Here is a 25,161-nt window from a genome sequence, read left to right on the forward strand (position 1 = left end):
GGAAATAATAGATTTTTTGTGGGTTAAGAGTTGTTTTCAAATAATCTGCCATTTTGCTTTTTCTTAAGAGTTTAGGGTCACTAAGCTTAGGTTTTCCATTTCACAGCATGTTCCCAAAACAGTTCGTAAATTTTCACTGCTACGGTATTTTTCCAGAAAGACTTGAGATGCTAAATTCTGTCCTGCCGCTGCCAAAATACTTTGACATTGGTGTGCCTTACGTATGAAATTGAAAGTACGTATTAAATAGATATAGCACGATAGTTTCTAACACTGTTTACACCTCAGGATACTTTGGGTTTTGTACCTCAAGATACTTTCACAACTGAAGATGTCTTAAGATACCCAAAGTTTAATTCTTATAGTTTTGTAACTTTTCTTCAAACATGAACCGATTAGATTGGTTTGCACCAATTTTACCATATAGGACTGTTTCATGAAAAAGTAAACACGTCGTTAAAATAACATTTATAATATATTTATAAGTAAAAAATAAGTTTTCATTAAATAACATTTTTCTTCTATTCATTTTAAATAATAAAAAAAACTCATAAAATTTATTTGATATTATTTTAACATTAGCTGGAACCGCTTGTTGCACGATTAATACGATTTATTACACGGCTCGTTGTAAAAGTTGAGCGGGTTTGATTACGACTTTCACTCGAACTTACTGTTTCCTTCGCTGCATTTCTCTTTCCAAGGAATGAACGCCACTGGTTTCTAACATCATTATTTTGAGCAACGTAAAATACAAATATAAAAAAACCTTGCAAAGAATTAAAAATACAAAACAACCACTGAAAAACATCTCGAAGACTTCCAACGGCTAAAATTGCAAATATCCATGTTGTTCCAAGCAATAATGAACATCCCAATGCAATGCGCGCTTTTTTTTTAATATCAATTCTATTTGCAACGTTAGAATTAGCACTAATACCTCTTAGAACAAGGAAAAGAAAAATAAAATTGGCGATTATCACCATGCATATCGGTAACAATACTCCACAGTAAAATGATATACCTCGAACAATGCATCTATGGGTAGCAAAAACACCACATTTAGAAAGAATACACAAAGAATCGTTAAAAGATAAAATAATCAATGAAAAACTCACATCTTTGGATCATTGTCCGTTAATGGACCTAAATTAGCGGGCTTAACAGCTGCTGTAACTACAGTAACTATTAGTGGTACACCTAAACAAAGAAATTCAACACTGAAATATACTTTGAGGGTTAAGTAGTATTAGCATAGTATTAATCCTTAGACAAAATATTTTAGGATTTGATAACAATTATATCGATTATATAGCATTTCTATAAGATTAATAACGGACTTCTATATATATTATAGGGTTCCTACAAGATTTACATGACCCAGGAATCGAACTAAACCAATATCACGTAAGAAAATGCTTTAAGATATTTAGTCTGATCCTATAGTAATTTTACAGTTCATACACAATTTTTTAATAAAAATAAAATAAAAAATAAGAAAACAAAATAGAACATAAATACTACAATATTAATATAGAACTATGACTAAATGTAAAATATATGATTTACAAATCATATATATGGTTTATGAATGATATTTATGCCTTTTAGGTGATATAAATGATTTATAGGTGATGTACTTTACAAATGTATAATATATATATTTACAAATGTATAATATGTATAATATATATATTTATAATATATGTATAATAAATATATATATTATAAATATATGTATAATAAATGTATAATATGTATTAAATGTATAAAATGTATAATAATGTATTTATAATAAATGCATAGTATATATGTATAATATATATAAAATATATATAATATATATATTTACAAATGTACAATATTTATATAATATATATCGATCCCCCAGAACCATAGGGAAACAAGTCCGAAATTTCCAAAAATGAATTTATGTTGGCAATAAATTAAAAAAACTCTTATTTTTCAGTTCCACACAGAACCAACTCTCCTCCGCCTAAAAATTACCACAGAGTTTTGTTTTAGGACCTCTCTTTTTTTGATTTTCATCAATTATCTACCTGACTATCTGACATTATTTGAATCAATATTATTTGCAGATGACACAACACTTATGGCAAGTGATACCAATTTACACCATCTAATAACAAAGACTCAGTCAGCATTTAATAAGTTTATTGAGTGGTGCCATGCTAATAAACTCGATATCAATTGGGATAAAACTAAAGCAATGATTTTAACAAATATGCATACGTCTAAAATAATATTGCCAACATTAATCATATTAAGTGACAAGTTCAAAATTGAATTAGTTGACAATATTTCTTTGCTTGGTGTTAGGGATGAAAAGTTCTCGGAAATTTTCCACTGGGGAAATTTTCCCAAAAATTTCCGGAAATTATCAACAAAAGTTTTTTTATAATTATTGGGTAAAATTTTATTTCTTATTTAGGCAGTTGTTATGGACAATTTTATGGTAAAATATTGTGAAGTAGATTATATAAATTTTAAAAAGCCCCCTTTGAATAACACTTTTTTTGGTATTTTGTTGAGTTTTTTTATTGTAAATATAAGTAGCAACTATAACATTTTGTTTTCAATATTTACTAAAATTATTTTATCCTGCTATTTTCTAAGCATATTGAAGTTTATTGCCGTAGCAAGCTTTGTTTAAAGCTAAATATAATTTTCACCTCCATTTATAAAATGGAAGGGGTAATCGCAAAACGCATCTTACAGAATCACAACGTTTTCAGTAAAATCGACATTAACACATCTTAAAATTGCTTTATAAAATTAAAAGATACATAAAGAAAACTTTACAAACAATCCAACTTTCCGTTTATTAAATCCTGCCAAAAGTAAAATTAGCAGAATCAGTCAAGTTATACTTTCCAATATAAACTCTGAACTTGTGAACATACTCCATCTTAACCAGTAGAAAAAAACACAAGATACCAAAAATTGATTCAATACTATCAGTGATAAACATCATTATAAATTCCTTATTTTTGATATTGTTAATTTCTATCCGAATTTAATTAAAAATATTTATACTGCCCTATTTTAAGTAACCTCACACCAAGAACCGTAAAAGCGAACATTATTTGGTTCAACCCACCTTTCAGTAAAAAAGTTAGCACTAATGTAAGAAAAAGCTTTTTAACCTTAATCAATAAACACTTCCCAATCAATAATTAACTCCATAAAATTTTTAACAGAAACAATAAAAATAAGTTACAGCTGTATACCGAATATGAAATCTATTTTAAATGCATACAATCGTCACATTATAAACAACAACAACATTTCACCTAAAACCAAAAAACATTGTATACCAAGCTAATGTAAGTTCCAATGATCCATCTTATGTTGCTATCAATAAGATCTACATTGATATAAGTGAAACACCAATTAAAATTTTGAAACTAAAAGATGCAAATTTAATGTCAAATGAAAAATAATCCAACAATGCAATTCTTATTACTCTACCACGAAATCCTATAAATTATGCCTAAATGAAAAGTATTAAAATTTATTCTCCAAAAGTCCAAATTTTTTAAATAAAAAAAGTGAAACAATATCTAAGTGCAGACATAGAAGCAAACTTATTCTCGCCCAATTTGACACGGCTGATTAATCAATTTTTTATTTCAATTTATTTTGTTTTGATGCCAGAACTCATTCTATTGCTTTGTTTTTGTTTCTTGTATTTTTTATTTTTTAATGGTTTTTTGTTGATTTAAAAAATAGATATGGCTGATGATTCTTGATAAGCATGAAACTTTAAGTTCCGTCACAATGTTCTATTTTTTCATTTAATATTATATATATATATATAAGTATTGATCTATTTTGTAAGCAATGGTATTGTAATTGATGACATTGTATTGATGACTTTTAAACGAATGAAGGGCTTTGAGTCTAATTTTGATACAATAAAGAGCAATTTATATATATACACATACACACACACACACATATATATATATATATATATATATATATATATATATATATATATATATATATATATATATATATATATATATATATATATATATATATATATATATATATACTATATTTCACTATCATAAACAACTTAATATGTCGACATAATAACATAAAAATAATGGTAATTGAATAAACCAATGAGAACTGAACAAACCATGTAAATTTTAGGATACTCCAATAGTTATTGTAGGTTACACAACATTTGTGATTAGCATGTCCACATAATAACATAGATTCTTTATTTATTATATATATTACTATACATCATTATATATATATATATATATATATATATATATATATATATATATATATATATATATATATATATATATATTATATATATATATTATATATACTAATTATTTATTGTTTAACTAATTAAACAAGGAAATAATTATAAAAATCAAAAAATATATTTACCCGAAAAAAAATTTACTTACCCCAAGCAAAAGCACAAGACTTTAACATAAATACACGTGATCTATATGAACCACGAAAAACTTTCACAAACATTATATATAAATTTATTCCTTCGACAGCCATCCAGAAAAACGTTGACAAAATAAAATACTGTAAAAGTGATGCAACTATCTTGCATAAAAGTTGGGGTTGGGTGCGTTCAACCAAAGAAAGAAATATAATCATGGTCAACATCAAACTAACACACAAATTAAGAAGAATTTGCGATGAAAGATTTGAACGTAATTTCCTATCAAAGTTAAAATAAAAGTTCTTTATGTTAAAACACGCAATTTTACATAGTAAAATTCTTTATATACCAAAAATCACACTTTTTTCATTTGTTTTCTTAGTTTATTTTATATGTTATAGTTTATGTAGCAATAAAAAGAGAATACAATAAAACTCCTGAACATTATAGTTCTGAACATCTCCAAATTTTCCAAAACTGCCCTCTTTTTTTGGACCATAAAATATAACTTGAATTTCAATACTGCTGTTTTGAATTAATAACCTACATAACAGTTTTTGGACCGGTAATTGTCCAAAAAATTTTAAATAATTAATAAAAACATAAGAAAAAATAAAATTTATGCAGACCAGAAACGCAAGCTTTTTGAACTTTATGTTATTAAAAAAATGACTTAATTTTATTATGAATTAAAAAAAAAGTAAACACAAGGTTGCAACTAAACAATGATGTAAAAATATTTAATTAGAGTTACTAATTAAATAAACTTACGGGAAAATTAAATAGCTAAGGATGGTGAAAAATAACCCAGCAATAGAGATTCCACAGCCAATCCATGATACGATTTGAAGAGATAAGGGATTGTAACCTGATTGATCAGTATCTACTATCAATGCAAAGTTAGTAAGATGATCACATTGACAGAAAACCTCTTCTGATGAGCTTTTAGTTGTATTACATCCTTCAGTCGACCAAACTTGTTCTGTTTAAAAGAAATTTTTTAAAAGAAATCAAACTTACCATTTATAAGTTATAAAATTATTAAGTTAAAAAAAAACTTAAAAGATTTAACAAAAAATTTTGAAAAGATGTAACCAATATATATATGTATATATATATACATGTATATATATATATATATATATATATATATATATATATATATATATATATATATATATATATATATATATATATATCACATTGAAAAATTGTTATCAGCCTCCATTTTTTAGATGTCAAAAACTGAAAATACTTGTTAAACAAAATTATCAACTTTTTTAATCCTGTTGAGATTTTGCAAACTCATCATGGAAAAAATAAAATTTATTTTTAAAAGCAATTAAATGTAGACTAGCGCTACTGAATTTAAATATTGTTGGGACTGCAGCATATTCCAGGTACATGTGGAGCAAAAGATAACAATAGTGTTTTTGAAGACAAACCACCTCATGCCCACTTAATAAAAAATGCCTTAAAAATATTCTTATTTGTATTTACAAAGTAAAAACACATAGAAAAGAAGAACTTCCTTAGATTCAGCTTACTGAGAAAACTTTCAAAGACAGGTGGTATAAACATAGTGAGGGCATGAAAAATAATTGAAAATTTTAATGTCATTAATGTGGACACTGTATAGCATTTTTGTATACTTTAATTTTTTAATATATTATTGTTTTACATGTTTCTGTTACATGGTATAATAGTTATTGCGGAATATTTAAGTAATGTAGTTAAATATATCTCATTAATTACTTAACTTTCACTTTATATATATATATATATATATATATATATATGTATATTTTTTTAAACATCTTCGCCTTTAACAAGGCTGCAAGCAACCACTAATTAAAGTTGGAAGTTACTGGAAGAGAAAAGATGAAGATTGTAGAGCAAGATAACGACTGACAGACGACTTAAAGGATTGATGAATGAAGATGAACGAAGCGAATTCCAAAGAACTGATGTTTGAGGATAAAAACTAGACAAATAGGAGTTTTTGGAGCACTTAGAAATAAACACAGAAAAAGAATGAGACTTAGTTGAATGACAAGTAACACGAGAATGAATTTTATTTTAGATGGCACAAGAGACACTAGCTCTTTAGAGCAGTGCCCATTATAGTATTTGTAGAAAAGCGAAAAAGAAGCAACATTACGAGGATGTGACAATGGTTGGAGGTTGGCTGCAAGAGCAGGTCCAACTATGTTTACAATGCACTTTTTCACCTTGTATAAAAGAAAAAAGGCATCATTAGAAGATCCATCCCAGATATGGCAACAGTATTCCCTACAAGGCTGGATTTGAGATTTATAGAGATAGAGAATAGAATCCGAAGTAAGAAAGTGTCAAGCTCAATAAGGTAAAGAGATGCAACCTTAGCAGATGCTAATTTTGCAACAGATTTGATATATGGTTTCCAAGAAAGATCCGAAGTAAGAGTTATTCCTAGAAGATGTGGGGTAGATGACTTATTGAGTACATTACCATTCATAAATATAGGAAGATCTAAATTATTGCCATAACGATTGACTGAAAAAAAAAAGAGTTTTATCTGTATTGAAGTTCACCAGCCACTGTGAGCCCCATGCTGTAGCAGAAGGGAGATCTTTTTCAAGCTCAAATGCCCCATCCAACCAATCAGAGAGTGTTGGCTTCTTATGACGACAAGAATAAATGGTAGTATGATCAGCAAACAATGCCATATGTGAGAATATCTAGGAGATCGTTGATGTAAATTAATAAGAGTATTGGGCCAAGGATAGAACATTGAAAAACTCCTGAAGTTACAGAATAAGAGGAAGAGTGCTGTCCATCAAGGACAACTTTTATACTATGATTGGAAAGGAAGGATTCAATAATCTTAAAGATGTTGCCAGATACACCATAAGAAGAAAGCTTATGGAGAAGACCAGCATGCCAAACTTTATCAAAAGCTTTTGAAATGTCAAGAGTGATGGCCTTAACCTCTCCACCTTTATCTAATGTACAATAAAACCTATCAGTTATTGCTGTTAGCAAACCAGCTGTAGAACGAAAAGATCCAAATCCATATTGATGATCACAAAATAAGTTATTAGATTCAAGATGAAAAATTAAGTGTTTGTTAATTAAAGATTCAAAAACCTTGCTTATGATAGGAAGAAGACTAATGGGATGGAAGTTAGATAAATCAGATCGCTCTCCAGAATTTTGAAGATAGGGATAACAGATGCAGTTTTCCAGCAAGCTGGAAAACAAGACTCTGATTAACACTTGTTGAATAGTTTTGAGAGTATAGACAATAGCTCCAGAGAACACTTCTGCAAGACAATAACAGGTATGTTGTCCCGGCCACAAGCTGTAGAAGAGTCTAAGCAGGAAATTACTTTAGATACAAAAGCTGGAGTGATACGAAAGCCAAGCAATGGATCAACCTGTTTGTTGGCAATATCAGGTAGAACGCAACTAGTAAAATCAAGAGATGATATTGATGAAAAGTTTTCACCAAACAATTCGGCTTTGTCTTTAGGTGAGGTGACAAAGTCTGAACCATACAAGAGAGGTGGAATTACAGATTTGCCCTTATTATTAATACTATTAAAGATTCTCCAGAAGTTGCGAGAGCCTAATTTTTGAGATGAGATACGAGATTTCATGACCTGAGAATAGCGGGCTTTGGTGTTAGATAAAACCTTTTTACAATGGTTTCTAGCAGTAATAAACAGACGTCTATTTTCTGGAGAACTGCTTTGCTGATAGATATGGAAGTAACGGTTTCGATTGGCAATCGCAGCAGCACAATGTGAGGAAAACCATGGAGAAGAGTGAGGCTTGACCTGGAATTGTTGAGAGGGAGTAAAAGATTCCATGCCACGAAGTTATGTAAGAAGCACATTTGTTGACAGGGAGACTTCTACCCAAGAGCCATCACAAAGAAAATCACGGAAAGAGCACCAGCCAGCTTTAAGGTAGCTGCAAGAGGCACTATAACAGGGGGACTCAGGTGATGAAGAAGAATGAGATAATAGTTTTAGAGAGATCAAACTGTGTTCAAATGCACCTAAGGGTTAATGTGGAGAAACTGAGCACTGACTAGGATAAGAAACAAGACATAAGTCGAGTAGAGAAGGTAAATGATTCAGGTTGTCTGGAAAGCGAATTGGAAAGTTGACTATTTGAGTTAGGGATTGAGAAAGGCAAAAGTTGTGGGCTTTAATGCCTGCAGGATCACTGACACTAGAGCCAAGCAATTCAGTGTGATGAGCATTAAAGTCACCGACAACAACAATATAGGCTGATGGATAAAGAGAGAGAGCTTGGTCAATATGATCAGAAATAACATCAAAAAGAGTGCAGTCTTGAGATGAAGAGCAAAATAGAACAGAGAAAGGGGATAGGGTGAAGTGGTGCTAAACGAAAGCATATGAAAGAATAGTCAGTGGATTCAAACCTAGGGTCTGCCTCTCTGAGAGCTACCACAGAGTTCAGGAAACCTGACTACCAGGTTTCCTGAACTCTGGTAATTTATATTTCAACATAAAACATCAAAACAAAAAATTTTAATCCTTATTTTGAATGACAAAGTTTGTATTTTTTAATTTTTGATATTTTTATATAGTTACTGATATTTTATGTAGTTACTAATATTTTGTTTGACTTATGATATTTGATAAACTTGGTGATATTTTATGTAACTTCTAGTAGTTTATATCGTTCCTTATTTATATGATATGGTTCATATAGTTTCTATTGTCTCACTGAGTTCATAAGTTGTTGATATTTCACTATCTATGAAATTATTGTAAATTGACTAGCTAATGAATGACTATCGTTTTTAGATAAAGACAATCAAAAATAAAAAGTTAAATGGTTCTGAATACAGCTAATAAAAGGTTTTCCAAATTCTAAACTATCAGAGAGATTGATTAACTGTACAATGTTGCACATGAGAACTGTACAATGTTGCACATGTTGGTGTCTCTGTTAGTGCATTTGGTGTGCATGATCAAAACAAGAAAAGGAATCTTTTGTTAAAAATTTGGTTTAATTAACAATAATGAAGAAACAACATAACTTATTATTTAGGGTGTTAAGAACTATCTATGTTCAAGTCAAGTTATCTTTAATAATTGTACTGTAGTAAAAAATACCACTGATTCTGCAAGCACTAAAACTGAAAACTTTTTATTTTTCAATCTCTAAAACCCAGATAGTTAACTTTGACATGAGATGTCAAAGTTAACTGTCTGGGTTGTAACTTATCTGGATGCAAATTACCAGAATAACTTATTTTAGCCCTTAATTTGTGTTTTGCCATTGACCTTGGCTTGTGTTCAGTTTCTCCTTTAAATGGTTCGAACCATGACTTAACAAAAACCTGTCTCGTAATTCTTTTTCAGACTTTTTTTTACACCAGATTCACCCTATCATTAGACTTCATACTAAAACCTTAGCTGAATGAGTTTCTACTCATGATTTTCTTTGTAATGGTCTTTGGGCTAATATCTTTTGTCTCTCTGCTGAAAGTTGCTTCTCCTGCATAATATCAAGTGTTAATGCAAGATTTGTAGCTTTTATTCCTTCTTGTTGGTTATAAGTCAAGGCTAACTCTATGCCATAATTTCTAAGTCTTATAAAGCTGCTTTTTCTAATAGTAATATAATTTATTCAATCTTTTGCACCAGAACAACTTACTTGAGATTAGACGTATAAATATCATTTCAAGAAATTACAAAGAAAATATCACTGTTATACTAACAAGAAGGAATTAAAGCTACCATGCTTGCATAAATCCTAGATATTATGTAGAAGAAGCTATTTTCAGGAGAGATATAAGATATTAGCCCAAAGACCATTACAAAGAAAACCATGAGTATTATACAAATCTCATTCAGCCATAAAGTTATAGTAAAAAGTCTGATGATGGGGTGAATCTGGTGTAAAAAAGCCTGAAGAAGAATTATAAGACAAAGGTTTTCGTTAGGTCATGGTCATTAAAAAAATTACAACACATAGTGCTTTATCTCAAAAGGAAAAACAAGTCTAACACTCCATCTTTCATACATGGGTCTGATACTATTACTTCTTCCATGGATAAGGCAGGATTATTTGCAAAAACTATTCCTTTAATTTGTCTCTTGAATGTTATAACAATACTCCTAATACAAAGTTGCATTCTTTTACTTTATAAGTTCTAATATACCTTAAAGACCTTATAAACACACAAAAACAACACAGTTAAAAACAGCACACATATTATTTACCTCGAAGATCTTATAAACACAAAAACAACACAGTTAAAGACAGCACACATATATTATTTACCTTAAAGACCTTATAAACACACAAAAACAAAATTTAAAAAAATCAGAACAAACCTATTGTTTTATAAAATTGACATGTACTACTGCCTGTAGTATTTGTGTCATGCAAAAACATCATCGATATTGGATAGTTAGTTTTGTTTACATTTTGACCATTAATTGTAGCTGAAAGTATTACACTGTTTATATTGGTTGAATGTCCTGCAAAAAAAACGTTATTTTCTGAAAACACATATGAGTAAACTTGTGTTCTATTTTTTCCCATAAACAGTTGTGGGGGAAGCATAATGTAGGCTCTGATATTTTGTAAATAATTCCTTTCATCATTACTAGATATTTTTACACTCAAATTAGTTTGGCTCATTGTAGAGTAAATAAAAACTGGATTTTGATTGTTTTCAATAGAATAAGATGCCAATGCCAGATTTTTCTTTGTTATTGTCACATTCTCCATTTGCTGCTTTCCTAAATCATCCATTTGAGATAAAAAGTTAGAAGACACATTAAACAGCTTGTTTGCTTCTGTAACCATAATTGGATTACTTAAAACAGTATCAATAGTTGAAAGAATATGATTGGTAACCTAGAAATCAATAAAAGAAAAAAAAAAGAGTAACCTGGAGACTAATTTAAAAATATGATTGTTAATCTTTTTCAAATTACATATTGTTTTCTATTTATAGAATGAATAAAAGAAAATTTTACCCTGATTGTAATTTTTTTATAAAACTTTATTAATAGAAAAGTTATTGACGCAGTGAGGCTCAAATTACTGATAAATCAACAATAATAAAAAAAAAGAATTAATACTATCTATATTAAAAGAGAAATAAAAGTTGGTACAAACACAATTTGAACTATGGTTCAAGAAATATTATATAATTATGTCTTGGTTTGAGGTTGATATTGTCCTTGTAAAATGGTTTTTGATTTTTTTCTCTTCGAGTAAAATCCCCATAGTTCCACACTTGTGTGATTTCAAAAGTTTTTAGAACAACACATGTAAATTATTACCAGTAGGTTTTCTAGCCATCTCAGCAATTTCTATAGGTGTGTGCTATAGTTAATATGAAGGGGAAAAAGTACATGAAGATGTTATTATTAAGCATTACTACTTAATTGTTATGCATATTAGCAATATCTTAAAATCATTAAAAAGAGAGTTACATTAAACAATAAACAAAAGATAGTTGCATTAGACAATAAACAAAAGATAGTTACATTAGACAATAAACAAAAGATAGTTACATTAGACAATAAACAAAAGATAGTTATATTGATAGTTCTCAGGGTAGAGCTTCAAAAGAATTTATTAAATTTGTAGATATTTACTTATTTTTATTAGTATTAGTAGGTATGTTCAAAATTAAAGACTAAAAAATATATGGCGCACTACAAATATTAACATATTGCACACCAGACCCCAATTGAATTAAAGGGTGAATATAAATAAATGTAAACTTATTTGTTGAAAACACCATCAACCTATTATAATCTTACAAGTAAAATTGGGAAATGAAATAATTAATTATGCATATATCTAGCATAGGAAATAATTAAAAATAAACAATGCTCAAGTAAGTCACACTCAATTTTATTTATTTTTTTTATCAAATATAAAAACTACTGAAGAATTTATTTTTTACTAAATCTACAAGTGCACAGCAATTTATTTTTTAGTATATGTGCAATTGCAAAACAATTATTTTTTTACTAAATAAAATTACAAATAAAACTTATAATTTACTACAAGTGTAATTTTAGAAGAAAAGTTTTTTAATGCTGTTTTAATTCTTGTATATGTATAGTGATCAACCAGAGGATTGATTTTATTAAAGCTGAGTATGGTCAGTTAAAAATGATTATAAAAAATGGTTATAAAATCAAATCAAATCAAATATATTTCAAAACAAGTCTTTTAAGGAAACTCACAATAGTACAGGTACTAATATAAATTAAATACCTAAATATACAACATAACAATAACAAAAAAATGTAATAATAAATAACATCAATAATAGTAATAATAAGAATTGCTTAAAAATGATTTAAGTGATATGGTAGTGATTCAATTATTAGTGTTTATTTTTTATTTTAGTTTAGTAATTATTCAATTGGTAGTGATTCAATTATTCAATTAGTGACTCAATTATTGGCATTTTTCATTTTCTATTAAAATTTTTATTTCCAGTTAAACTTTAAAAAATTATTACTGTATAACAATTATAACAAGTATAACATAAAGTATAACATAAACTATTACTGTGTAACAAGCGTAATCTATTATCTACTATTAGAGCAAAACTATTACTTATTGTCAATTCTTTCATAAAAAATTTAATAATAGTGTAAAGAAAACACAATAATTAGACATAAATATCAACCTGGGTAAGGTTTCAGTTCCAGAAGAAATTGAGAACATTATTTGGATTTTATAATTTATTATTTATAGCCAGAAGACCAAAATGGAACCAATGGTAATATGTTGCTTAAAAGCCAAGAAAATAATTTTTGTTCCACTATAAAAATTTCTTATAATATATATTGTTTAATTAAAATGCCAATAATTAATGATAACAACTCAAATATTGGCACAGCATTATTTTTAAATAAAAGTATTCATAGCTTTTTAAACAAGTTTTTTTTTCAAGCTTTTGCAGCACCATTTATTTTAGTTATATTTAAACAAATACTTACAGTAAGTCTATGAGCTACATTGAGTTCTATTAATTTATTTTCAGTCTACAAGACAGAAAGCAATAAAGACAATAGCATCAGAGAAGTCAAGAAAAGAAAGCAGTATGACATTACTAATATGCAGAGAGCAATTGACTCAGTTAAAAAATTGGAGATTATTAAATTAGCTGCAAAAAAATACAAAGCTCCTTGCAGTACTTTAAAAACAAAACTATCTCATTTAAACAGTCTCATGTGCAGACCTGAACCTGCTCCTACTTTGCCAGTAAACATCAAAAAAGCTTGTGAGGCGTATCTTATTGAAATCGCAAGAAGAGGATTTCCTCTAAAAATATTAGATAAACTATTACTAATTTCAGAAATAATACATAGAAGCTTGCATTCTTCTGTATTTAAGAATGAAGCCCCTTCTAGAACTTGGACATACAGAAAACTAGACAGGCACCCAGACGTAAAGTCACCTAAAGAGCACTACTCTTTAGGTAGATCCAGTGTCACCAAAGAATCTCTATAACTAGTGGCTGGATGAAGGGTGAGACTATCCTTTATTATTAGAAGGAGTTTCAACAATATTTAGTTGGTAAAAACTAAACATAACAGATAATAATCAGAAATTTGTACTTTGTGTTGATGGTCATTCCAGCCACCTGAGCTACGATGCATTTAAGTATTGTGAATAGATAGGAATTGTACTATGCTGCTTGTATCCAAAACGTCACACACATACAGCAACTAGTTGATGTCAGTGTAATGAAATCACTTCAAGGCTACTGGGCACATAAAGTGTAAATTTACAGAGGGAGCAACCCAGGAGCATTACAAATGCTTTACATTACAGCATTACATAACCCATTACAAATGAAAAATTTCCTGCCATGGCAGTGAAAGCCATTGTTTAAATAACTGCTCCAGTCATGAAAAAAGCATTTGAGTGCTGCAATTTATATCCATTTAACCCAGATAAAGTTAATTTTAATAAGCTGCTCTCTACTAATCAACAAGCTCTACAGCCTGTTTTCACATTTGATGTTGCTAAGAAACTCACATTAATTGGCTTTGAGAAAAACTTTATGGAAGCTGAACTTTGGCAGTTTAAAATATGAAACAAAAACAATACCAAAAGTTCACAAGACTGTTACAAACTCCATTAACCTTTAACAGAAAAAAAAATTTAATAAATTTTGATCTGCTTTAGGATGGCGTATATTTTTAAATGACTTTTTTTTTATTTTACCATAGGAGGATGTAATTTTTTTTTTTTAATTATCTTCCTAAGTGGAAGTCCAGAGAGAAATACTATTTTGTTAAACATTAAAAAAATTATTTTTAGTATGGGGATTACTGGATTAGTTTATACATTTAAACTATTTAACAGTAAAGCTTTACAAAAAAAAATATAAAGTAAAGATCAGCCTTTATAAAAATAACAAGGTCAATTTTTATAACCAATACTAAATACTTGAACTAGTAAACCATCTCTCTTCATATGAAGTATGAAGAGATACGATTACAAAGGTAAAATTATTACCAAAGACTTCCGATAGGTATAAATTCTTATAATATTTTTAGCTATTGTATTACTATTTTTAATTAATTTAAATGAAGTATTGATACTCAGATAAAAAGATGTTTGAAGAGAACAATAATATGAACTGTTATTTACAGCAACTTCAACAGTCATAGACTATGAGATGACATAAAAATGTTATTACTCCTTGATTAATTAACAATACTAAATTCTGCAAATGAAATCAATGAAACTGAAGCACAAGGTAATATTATTATAGTTTATTTATGAAGTCATAAAAAGAAATGCGAATTTTAATTTTTCTGTTAATACAGAGAGTTCTTTCAACTCAGAGTCTGATCCTATCAATTCTACTAACTTGGACAATAATTTAAATGTATATAGAAATAATTCATTTATGGGCTTTATATAATTTTTGATTAATGCTTCATAGGTTTTGAATTAGATATGGATAAATTTCGCCATTATTTGTAACAGCAATCCTTAGATCAAGATTGAAAATAACAATAATTTATAATAATAACAATTAAGTTGGTGTTGGAAAAAATACTCAAAGTTCCTGTAGCAAAAAAACCTGTAAACAAACAAAAAAACACATCTAGTATATGCTCTATCTACTCAAGAGCATAGAAAAACACTTATGAATAATGATAATAAATCCACTGAGGATGAAAACTGGGTTTATTATGTGTGCAAGGCAAGTTATGAAGAAGAAAGGTGAAGTTGTGGCTGAATGAAAAAGATAAAAAGCATACAAATATAATAAAACTCATTAAAATAAATACCTTTCTTTTTGTGTGTCATAAATGCGACTAAAAAACTTTATTTTTTTTCTTTCATTTTCACAAAAGTTGTGATTTTTGTTGGTAAAATACAACTTTTACTATATGTATTCAGTTACATTTTTGTAGATGTTGTATAAAAAAAAAAGAAAAATTTAAAAAAGAAGATGTTAAGAATTCTATACCAACTTTAAAAGTATATAAAAATTTATCAGAGGTGACCGGCTAATGAAAATAAACTGGGTTTTTTGATACAATATATTTTACTTACATTACCGAGCGATTATTATCGTGGATTTTTTATATCTATTAATAAGAGTTAGAGTTTACGTACAAAAGAATTGCAAAAGTATTGAACTCATTAAAAATAATAAAAAAAAGGAAATTTTAAAATGCTAGTAGCACTCCTCCTGAGTGATTTTTCATAACATTTATGAAAGTTATCTAATTGAAAACAGTTTTTCTGCAAGACCAAAAGCAACTTTAAAAAACCATTTTAGTATTACAACTTTACTAATACTTATTTGAGTCATTTAAATAAGAAAACCTTTGGTTTGTCGAAGTTTTTACGTACACACTTTATTTTTATGCGTATTGCCTTATTTTTATTAGGTTGAATTTTAAAAATACTGCAAAGTATTTACATTTAAAAAAACTGCTATCACAGTTTAAAAGGGAGAGGGGTTCAGGTGATCATTTGCGGCAGGAAGGAAGGGGTTAAGATTTGATAAACAGAGTGATGTTCTTTATGAATGACCTCCCTTAATTGCATTTAAAAACGATTTATTTTACTAAAACAAAAATAAAAAAGGTTCTAATTGATTTTTTTTATATTAGAAGAATAGGAAATAAATATATATATTTTTTAATGTCAAAATAAAAATATTTATATAATTCTTAATTTTTTATTTATTTATGTATATTTATTTGTCAACCAAAATAAAAATACATAAATAAAAAAATGATAGTAGAAATAATTTTAATTATTATTATAAAAAAATAAAAGCTTTCTTTTCTAAATTCTCCTAATATAAAAAGTTTCAGTTAGAGCCTTGTCAAACCAACGCAACAAAATAAGAATTACTTAATTACATAAATCATTTTGTTAACAAAAAAGCACTAGAACTTTAGTAAAAGTTGTTTCAACTTTTTTTTTTTTTTTTTTTTTTTTTTTTTTTTGTTATTCACCTCCTCAAGGCCGATAGAGCCACTATAGATGAGGAGGCTACTTAATAGTGGTTATAACCCTCTCTCAACTCTATAACTCCGAAACACGAACCTTGACGAACAAGGCCGCTGCGCGGAGAAACAAGTTGAGCGCGGTACTACCAGGAACGTGGTGGGGATCAAACTCGTTACACAAATTTAAAACAAAAACATCGTTAGCATCGCTATTGAAAACTTTAAATGTAAAAACGTAACATTTAATATTCTTTCACATATATTGTTAAAAAACATAAGTTTCTAAACTAAATTTTGGAAAAAACAAAACTTTATCATGTTTTTGTTAACTTATGTTACATGAAAATTGCAAAAGTTCTTTCGCCATTTTCTTAAAATATATATATTTTATAAAGTATAAAATCTGATCAACAACAATTTAAACATGTTAACTCCATTTTCACGCTAATTTAATTCTGATTATGCAAATAAATTCATGGTTAAAATAACATTTTACAATGAATTTTTAATCATGCGCCAATGAGAAAAGTCGTAACTTTCGGAAGCATAAAAATGACTTGAATAAATTAATTTTAGTACTAAAGGTATATTTTAAATAAACTTTCATGTGTCTACATCAATATTCATTTGCTAAAAGTTGACAAAAAAGAGAATAAAATTTGACAACTTTTTTATTTTCTGCCGTGGAATTGCCCATATATAAATATATACATATATATATATATATATATATTTAAATATAAATATACATATATATATATATATATATATATATATATATATATATATATATATATATATAAATATGATGTTGCTTCTACTTATTTGTTTGATTCTAGATGTAACCCCCTGATTTGTAAATTTGATAACTTTTAAAACTAATTTGTAAACATGATTAAGTTTTAGGGTGTTAGCTTAGACCCCAGCTAGTTTTACTATTTAAGCAAGGTAGAAATTAAACTATGTTGTTATTATCAGTGTTGGGCCCCTGGTTAGTCAGCATAGGTATAATATATATTAAACCCGCACAAGCACTTTTAGATAGAAATGCAGCAACCAGCTGATATTTATTGAATTTTCTATTTTTCTGGATTTATTTTCCTTTAAATTTTTTGCACCAAACTATTTTTTAAGTTTCAACTCTAAGAAATCCCTAAATTTATTTCTCTTAGTTATACAAAGTAAACAACCAGTAAGCATTTATATGGAGATTTTGTGAAAACTAAACAAAAAGTATAATAATTTTTTTTTAATTAAATATACATACTGCTAATGAAGAAAAATTCACTTTAATGATATTGGTAATAAGAGTAGAAATCAAATTTATATCGTATACAGTAGAAAGGTTTCCTCTTTGCATGACCTGATTTAAATTAGATGCAGCTGTTTGAGCGTTTGATTCTGTAACAACAACCTAGAGTAAAATAATTTTAAAATTTTAGTGAAAAAAAGTACATAATTACGAAAAATAAAGGATAAGAATATATTAAAATACGGATAGAGTTTATGATATAAACTATAACGTTCATATGAAATTCATAACAAAATTCAAAATTATAAAATTCATAATAAAAATAGCAGAGGAGGCAATTATATAATTGCATGTTCATAACTAAGGTAAAGGATTTAGAGAATTAGAAATATTTTTTTTTAAATGAATTTATCTAAAAAAAAAGTTTTAATGGTTGGCAGAGTAATAATATATTTTTCTCTCTTTAATTTTTAAAAAATGCAGACTATAATCAAGACATATTCTCAAAAAGTGTATTTCAGACACATTTTCAAGTTTAAAAAGAAGAAGAATAATTGATTTGTTTTTTATGCCCTAATAAAAATACTTCATATTTAAATACTGTCTGGCCAAACCCACAAATAAATGTATAAGCAAACCCTTGGTCAATGTATATGTTTTTCATAATGATATCAGTGATATTTCATAAGTAGTTAGTCCCACATTTAAGTCAAGTGCACTAGTCTTTTTTATTGGTGTCATTAAAATCTTCATGATTGGGTACAATTTTGACTGTAGTATTATTTACATTCTACTTAAAATACTAATAGAAACATGTCTAATTTTTATAATATTCTTCTTTTTTTTTCTCCTATACTTAGATCATCTGGTTACAACTGGTATCTTTTATATTCTAACTAAAATGAAATCATTCACCATTTTATTAAATTTTCTTTTTTATTTCTTTAGTTTCATTTGGAGCCATTATTAAATAAATATATATAAATGATAAAATGGTGGTGCAGATGAGCTCTTTTTTAAATGGAGAGCTTATTTATATGTTCTCCCTATTTAAGTCAGTTGACATATGTACATTTTGTTGAGGTTCTCCATATTTAAGTCAGCCAATTCTTGCACACTACTTTCATGTTCTTCCTACATAAGTCATAAGTCGTATGAAAAATAAATTGCATTTGAGTTATGATAACTTCTTTATTTTTTATAATTAAGCTATTAAGTTACATCAGAACATAGCTGCTATATCATCTTGCTCTTATATCATGTCAGTTAATTATAAATAAACCTTTTTTCTTAATTATTCATTTTTGCACTCACAGTTTTACTAAATTACTGTCAATATATTAATATTAAAAAAGTAAAATTAGAAATATTAATATTAAAAATATAAGTAATAATACTAAAATTGGTTAAGCTTTTGTAATTTATATTTTTTTAATAAGCAATTGATTACTTTTTTTAGTTAGCTTTAATCATTTCTTTATTATTTTGCTGACTGTTGACATGATTTTAATTTAGTAAATTTGTATGATTTGAAATTTACTGTATTAATCATTATTCAAAAGGGAAAAACTGAAATTCTAAAAAATTAAGACAAAAATACTTTTATTTATTGAAACATTGAAAAACCAGTTTTTACGGATAACTGTGTTATAGCAATTTTGTGATTATTTAAACTTTTTATATTTTGTGTTTTTGTAATTGTCATTCACACTAACAACTTTTATTATTGTCATAAAATATTATTTAATAAATTGTAATAATTTTTAGAAAGTAATTTTTTTAATACTACTAGTAATAATTAAAAGTTATAATTATGACAATTATTATAATTATAACAATTATTATAATTATAACAATTATTATAATTATAACAATTATAACCAAACAACAACTTAATAGTTTATATTTATAATAACTAGACAACATATTAGAATAAATTAAAAATTAAAAATAATAATTTTCAAAATATACTTGATTCAAGTTTATAAGTAGCTGAGTAGTCAGTGATTTTGCAGGACAAACTGAAAGATCAACAGATTCCCATATAGGTTTATTGAGTGAACTTAATATGCATTTTCTTTGGATCATCAAGCTGTTGTTGTATACACATTCTAATGAGGAAACAGAGTCGACTGTAGTATTAGAGAACTTATACACTCCTGTAAAGTTTTCATTTCCAACAAATTCTGTGCTGCAGAACTCTAGATAAAGAAAATATTTGAAATTTATAAGCCAAAGTTTGAAATAATAAATGTATTATTGATTAAGTGTAACTAGTTCTATTGGTTTTTTTTTCAATTATTATTGGATTTTTTGTCAGTTCAAAAAAAAAAAAAAAATCCGTTTTCAAGCAAGTACTATAATCCTTAGTAAAATCTATACAAAGGGTAGAGGGAGAAAAAGGAGTTCTTTCTAAGTGCAAGAGAAACATGTTTAAGAAAATATATTATGAATGTGAGTGCACAAATAATAACATATAAATGCACAATAAATAGATTTTTGTTCAACATACTTATTAAATGTTCAACAAGCAATAGTTAATTGTAAAACTAAATAAAAAGGACTGATAATTCTCTTAAGCAAAAGCCTAAGAGAATAATCAATCCTTTTTATTTAGAAAACTCAATGAAATTACATCCCAACTAGCATACTACATTGGGCCAACTTTAGAAACAACATTCAAAGCATAGGGGCACGGTTGTTCTAACATTAGCCCTATATATATATATATATATATATATATATATATATATATATATAACATATGCTTGCTGGTTACAGGCATATATATATATATATATATATATATATATATATATATATATATATATATATATATATATATATATATATATATATATATATGAATATATATACATATATATATATATATATATATATATATATATATATATAATTACAAAAATCAATTTACGCAATACATAAGAAGATGGAGTTGTTGTAGTTGGAGACTGAGTTGTTGTAGTTGGAGATTGAGTTGTTGTAGTTGGAGACTGAGTTGTTGTAGTTGTAGACTGAGTTGTTGTAGTTGGAGACTGAGTTGTTGCAGTTGGAGACTGAGTTGTTGTAGTTGAAGGCAGAGTTGTTGTAGTTGGAGATTGAGTTGTTGTAGTAGGAGGCTGAGTTGTTGTAGTTGGAGACTGAGTTGTTGTAGTTGGAGGTTGAGTTGTTGTAGTTGAAGGCTGTGTTGTTGTAGTTGGAGACTGAGTTGTTGTAGTTGGAGACTGAGTTGTTGTAGTTGTAGACTGAGTTGTTGAAGTTGGAGACTGAGTTGTTGTTGTTGGAGGCTGAGTTGTTGTAGTTGGAGACTGAGTTGTTGTAGTTGGAGGCTGAGTTGTTGTAGTTGTAGACTGAGTTGTTGTAGTTGGAGACTGAGTTGTTGTAGTTGGAGACTGAGTTGTTGTAGTTGAAGGCAGAGTTGTTGTAGTTGGAGACTGAGTTGTTGTAGTTGGAGACTGAGTTGTTGTAGTTGGAGGCTGAGTTGTTGTAGTTGGAGATTGAGTTGTTGTAGTTGAAGGCAGAGTTGTTGTAGTTGGAGGCTGAGTTGTTGTAGTTGTAGACTGAGTTGTTGTAGTTGGAGACTGAGTTGTTGTAGTTGAAGGCTGAGTTGTTGTAGTTGGAGACTGAGTTGTTGTAGTTGGAGACTGAGTTGTTGTAGTTGTAGACTGAGTTGTTGTAGTTGGAGACTGAGTTGTTGCTGTTGGAGGCTGAGTTGTTGTAGTTGGAGACTGAGTTGTTGTAGTTGGAGGCTGAGTTGTTGTAGTTGTAGACTGAGTTGTTGTAGTTGGAGACTGAGTTGTTGTAGTTGGAGACTGAGTTGTTGTAGTTGAAGGCAGAGTTGTTGTAGTTGGAGATTGAGTTGTTGTAGTAGGAGGCTGAGTTGTTGTAGTTGGAGACTGAGTTGTTGTAGTTGGAGGTTGAGTTGTTGTAGTTGAAGGCTGTGTTGTTGTAGTTGGAGGTTGAGTTGTTGTAGTGGGAGACTGAGTTGTTGAAGTTGAAGGCAGAGTTGTTGTAGTTGGAGACTGAGTTGTTGTAGTTGTAGACTGAGTTGTTGTAGTTGGAGACTGAGTTGTTGTAGTTGGAGATTGAGTTGTTGTAGTTGAAGGCAGAGTTGTTGTAGTTGGAGGCTGAGTTGTTGTAGTGGGAGACTGAGTTGTTGTAGTTGGAGACTGAGTTGTTGTAGTTGGAGACTGAGTTGTCGAAGTTGAAGGCAGAGTTATTGTAGTTGGAGACAGAGTTGTTGTTATTGTAGACTGAGTTGTTGTAGTTGAAGGCAGAGTTGTTGTAGTTGGAGGCTGAGTTGTTGTAGTTGGAGACTGAGTTGTTGTAGTTGGAGGCTGAGTTGTTGTAGTTGTAGACTGAGTTGTTGTAGTTGGAGACTGAGTTGTTGTAGTTGGAGACTGAGTTGTTGTAGTTGGAGACTGAGTTGTTGTAGTTGGAGACTGAGTTGTTGTAGTTGAAGGCAGAGTTGTTGTAGTTGGAGATTGAGTTGTTGTAGTAGGAGGCTGAGTTGTTGTAGTTGGAGACTGAGTTGTTGTAGTTGGAGGTTGAGTTGTTGTAGTTGAAGGCTGTGTTGTTGTAGTTGGAGACTGAGTTGTTGTAGTTGGAGACTGAGTTGTTGTAGTTGTAGACTGAGTTGTTGTAGTTGGAGACTGAGTTGTTGTTGTTGGAGGCTGAGTTGTTGTAGTTGGAGACTGAGTTGTTGTAGTTGGAGGCTGAGTTGTTGTAGTTGGAGACTGAGTTGTTGTTGTTGGAGGCTGAGTTGTTGTAGTTGGAGACTGAGTTGTTGTAGTTGGAGGCTGAGTTGTTGTAGTTGTAGACTGAGTTGTTGTAGTTGGAGACTGAGTTGTTGTAGTTGGAGACTGAGTTGTTGTAGTTGAAGGCAGAGTTGTTGTAGTTGGAGACTGAGTTGTTGTAGTTGGAGACTGAGTTGTTGTAGTTGGAGGCTGAGTTGTTGTAGTTGGAGATTGAGTTGTTGTAGTTGAAGGCAGAGTTGTTGTAGTTGGAGGCTGAGTTGTTGTAGCTGGAGGTTGAGTTGTTGTAGTGGGAGACTGAGTTGTTGTAGTGGGAGACTGAGTTGTTGAAATTGAAGGCAGAGTTGTTGTAGTTGGAGACTGAGTTGTTGTAGTTGTAGACTGAGTTGTTGTAGTTGGAGACTGAGTTGTTGTAGTTGGAGATTGAGTTGTTGTAGTTGAAGGCAGAGTTGTTGTAGTTGGAGGCTGAGTTGTTGTAGTTGGAGACTGAGTTGTTGTAGTTGGAGACTGAGTTGTTGTAGTTGGAGACTGAGTTGTCGAAGTTGAAGGCAGAGTTATTGTAGTTGGAGACTGAGTTGTTGTAGTTGGAGACTGAGTTGTTGTAGTTGGAGGCTGAGTTGTTGTAGTTGTAGACTGAGTTGTTGTAGTTGGAGACTGAGTTGTTGTAGTTGGAGACTGAGTTGTTGTAGTTGAAGGCAGAGTTGTTGTAGTTGGAGACTGAGTTGTTGTAGTTGGAGGCTGAGTTGTTGTAGTTGGAGACTGATCTTCTGTTATCACAATATCACTATATAATGTTGTCACTGTTATGTTATCTACAGTTATACATTTAGCAAAGAGAGAGTATGCCCACCCAGTCTCAAGAGCAGGGTTTGCAGGATAAGGAACTAAAAAAAAGATTGATTAATTGAAATAAAAAATTGAAATAAATTGAATTCAAAATGTACATTGATAGATTAAAAAAAATTTTTTATTCACAAAAAAAGTTTTATTTACCAAAAAGTTTTTATTTACCAAAATCCTAAGCAACAAAATTATAACTTTAAACATTTTGCTGAAAAATTATTGCTTTTAAACTAATGGTTTTTGAAGTATTAACTTTAATTTAGTGTTATAATTTTTTAATTGCAAACTGATTTGTTTTTACATTAGGTAAATGAAAGCTTTTTAAAGACATAATTTGAACTACAATTTCTAACTTTTTTTTATCTTTTAACAACCAAAAATAATGACTTATTTAAAAAAATGCATTTTTTATTTTTATAAATAGGCTTGCAATTGAACTTTTGCAAATGTTAAAATATACTTTTTGTTATTTTATATATAAATCAAATTTATATACATTCAAACCCCAGTAAGTTAAACAAATTATATTATATTTAATTTAATAAATACTGAAGATGTAAGATTATTGGGATAATTTTTAATATAGATAAGAAACAACACAGTAGTGAAGATGATCCAGTGTTTGTCAACCAAGGTAGAATCCAAGCCAGAAAAATGTAATGTAGAATTAAATCAATGCCAGCCTATTAATGAAAAGGGAGTGCAAGGCTGTCCTACAAAAATTATTTGCTTACCCCTAAAGTCAAGGAAGTTTTCTACAAGGATGTTAACATCTGCACAAGACAAATATTTTTATCAAGGCACCATCTCTAGCCTAAAGTTAAACAAGAACCCCAGGCAGGGTGTATTTTAAGCCAGAGTTACAAGGCAGCAAGACATCTGCCTGGTTATACTTCATTACATGTTACTAATAGCTAGGTAGTTATGATGATTCTTTTTCCTGACCTGAATTGTTTAAAGTATGATAAAATAGTGTGCATTGTTGACAACATGGTGGATGCAGTGTTAAGGTGTGGGGCTGTTATGATTGGAATGCCACAGGTGAGTTTGCAAAATAGAGGGAGTAAGATGCGTAAATGGGAAGTAAATGCGTAAATAGAGGGGGAAAGATGCATAAATGGGAAGCCATTTATTCTTTCAGAAAAAATGGCTTAATGCTTAAATCTAAAACATATTTTTCATAAAATTGTATTTGACTGAGTTTGAGTGATCAAATATTGAATAGAATGATTTAGATTTCTCTCCTATTGGATTTTTATGGGAGAAGTTAAAAGTAATGTAAAAAACTAATGACGCATAAGATGTGGAAAAAACTCATTAGTGAGTGGCAAAAAATTGTTTTGA

The 25,161-nt window shown here is 28.9% G+C and overlaps 1 protein-coding gene across 2 annotated transcripts in view; it reads right to left on the reverse strand.

Annotated features, from left to right (window-relative positions):
* Positions 1–456: 456 nt before the first annotated feature.
* The window catches only part of LOC105848244 (mucin-2), a 142,014-nt gene continuing 117,309 nt past the window's right edge, over positions 457–25,161 (reverse strand). Inside the window, exons 18-25 of one of the 2 annotated variants that reach the window (XR_010639652.1) lie at positions 21,142–23,858; positions 20,171–20,400; positions 18,215–18,361; positions 10,813–11,341; positions 5,222–5,432; positions 4,461–4,729; positions 1,119–1,200; positions 457–1,038 (exon numbers count right to left, since the gene is read on the reverse strand). Coding sequence is in view for 1 of the 2 variants with exons in the window: in XM_065801528.1 (XP_065657600.1) it covers positions 579–1,038; positions 1,119–1,200; positions 4,461–4,729; positions 5,222–5,432; positions 10,813–11,341; positions 18,215–18,361; positions 20,171–20,400; positions 21,135–23,858 (4,652 nt within the window). In the remaining variant the exon portion in view is untranslated. Of the gene's footprint in view, positions 1,039–1,118; positions 1,201–4,460; positions 4,730–5,221; positions 5,433–10,812; positions 11,342–18,214; positions 18,362–20,170; positions 20,401–21,134; positions 23,859–25,161 lie in introns of both variants that reach the window. The other variant, XM_065801528.1, reaches the window with a different exon arrangement.

The sequence above is a fragment of the Hydra vulgaris genome, chromosome 07, assembly GCF_038396675.1.
Source record: "Hydra vulgaris chromosome 07, alternate assembly HydraT2T_AEP".
Lineage (NCBI taxonomy): Eukaryota > Metazoa > Cnidaria > Hydrozoa > Anthoathecata > Hydridae > Hydra > Hydra vulgaris.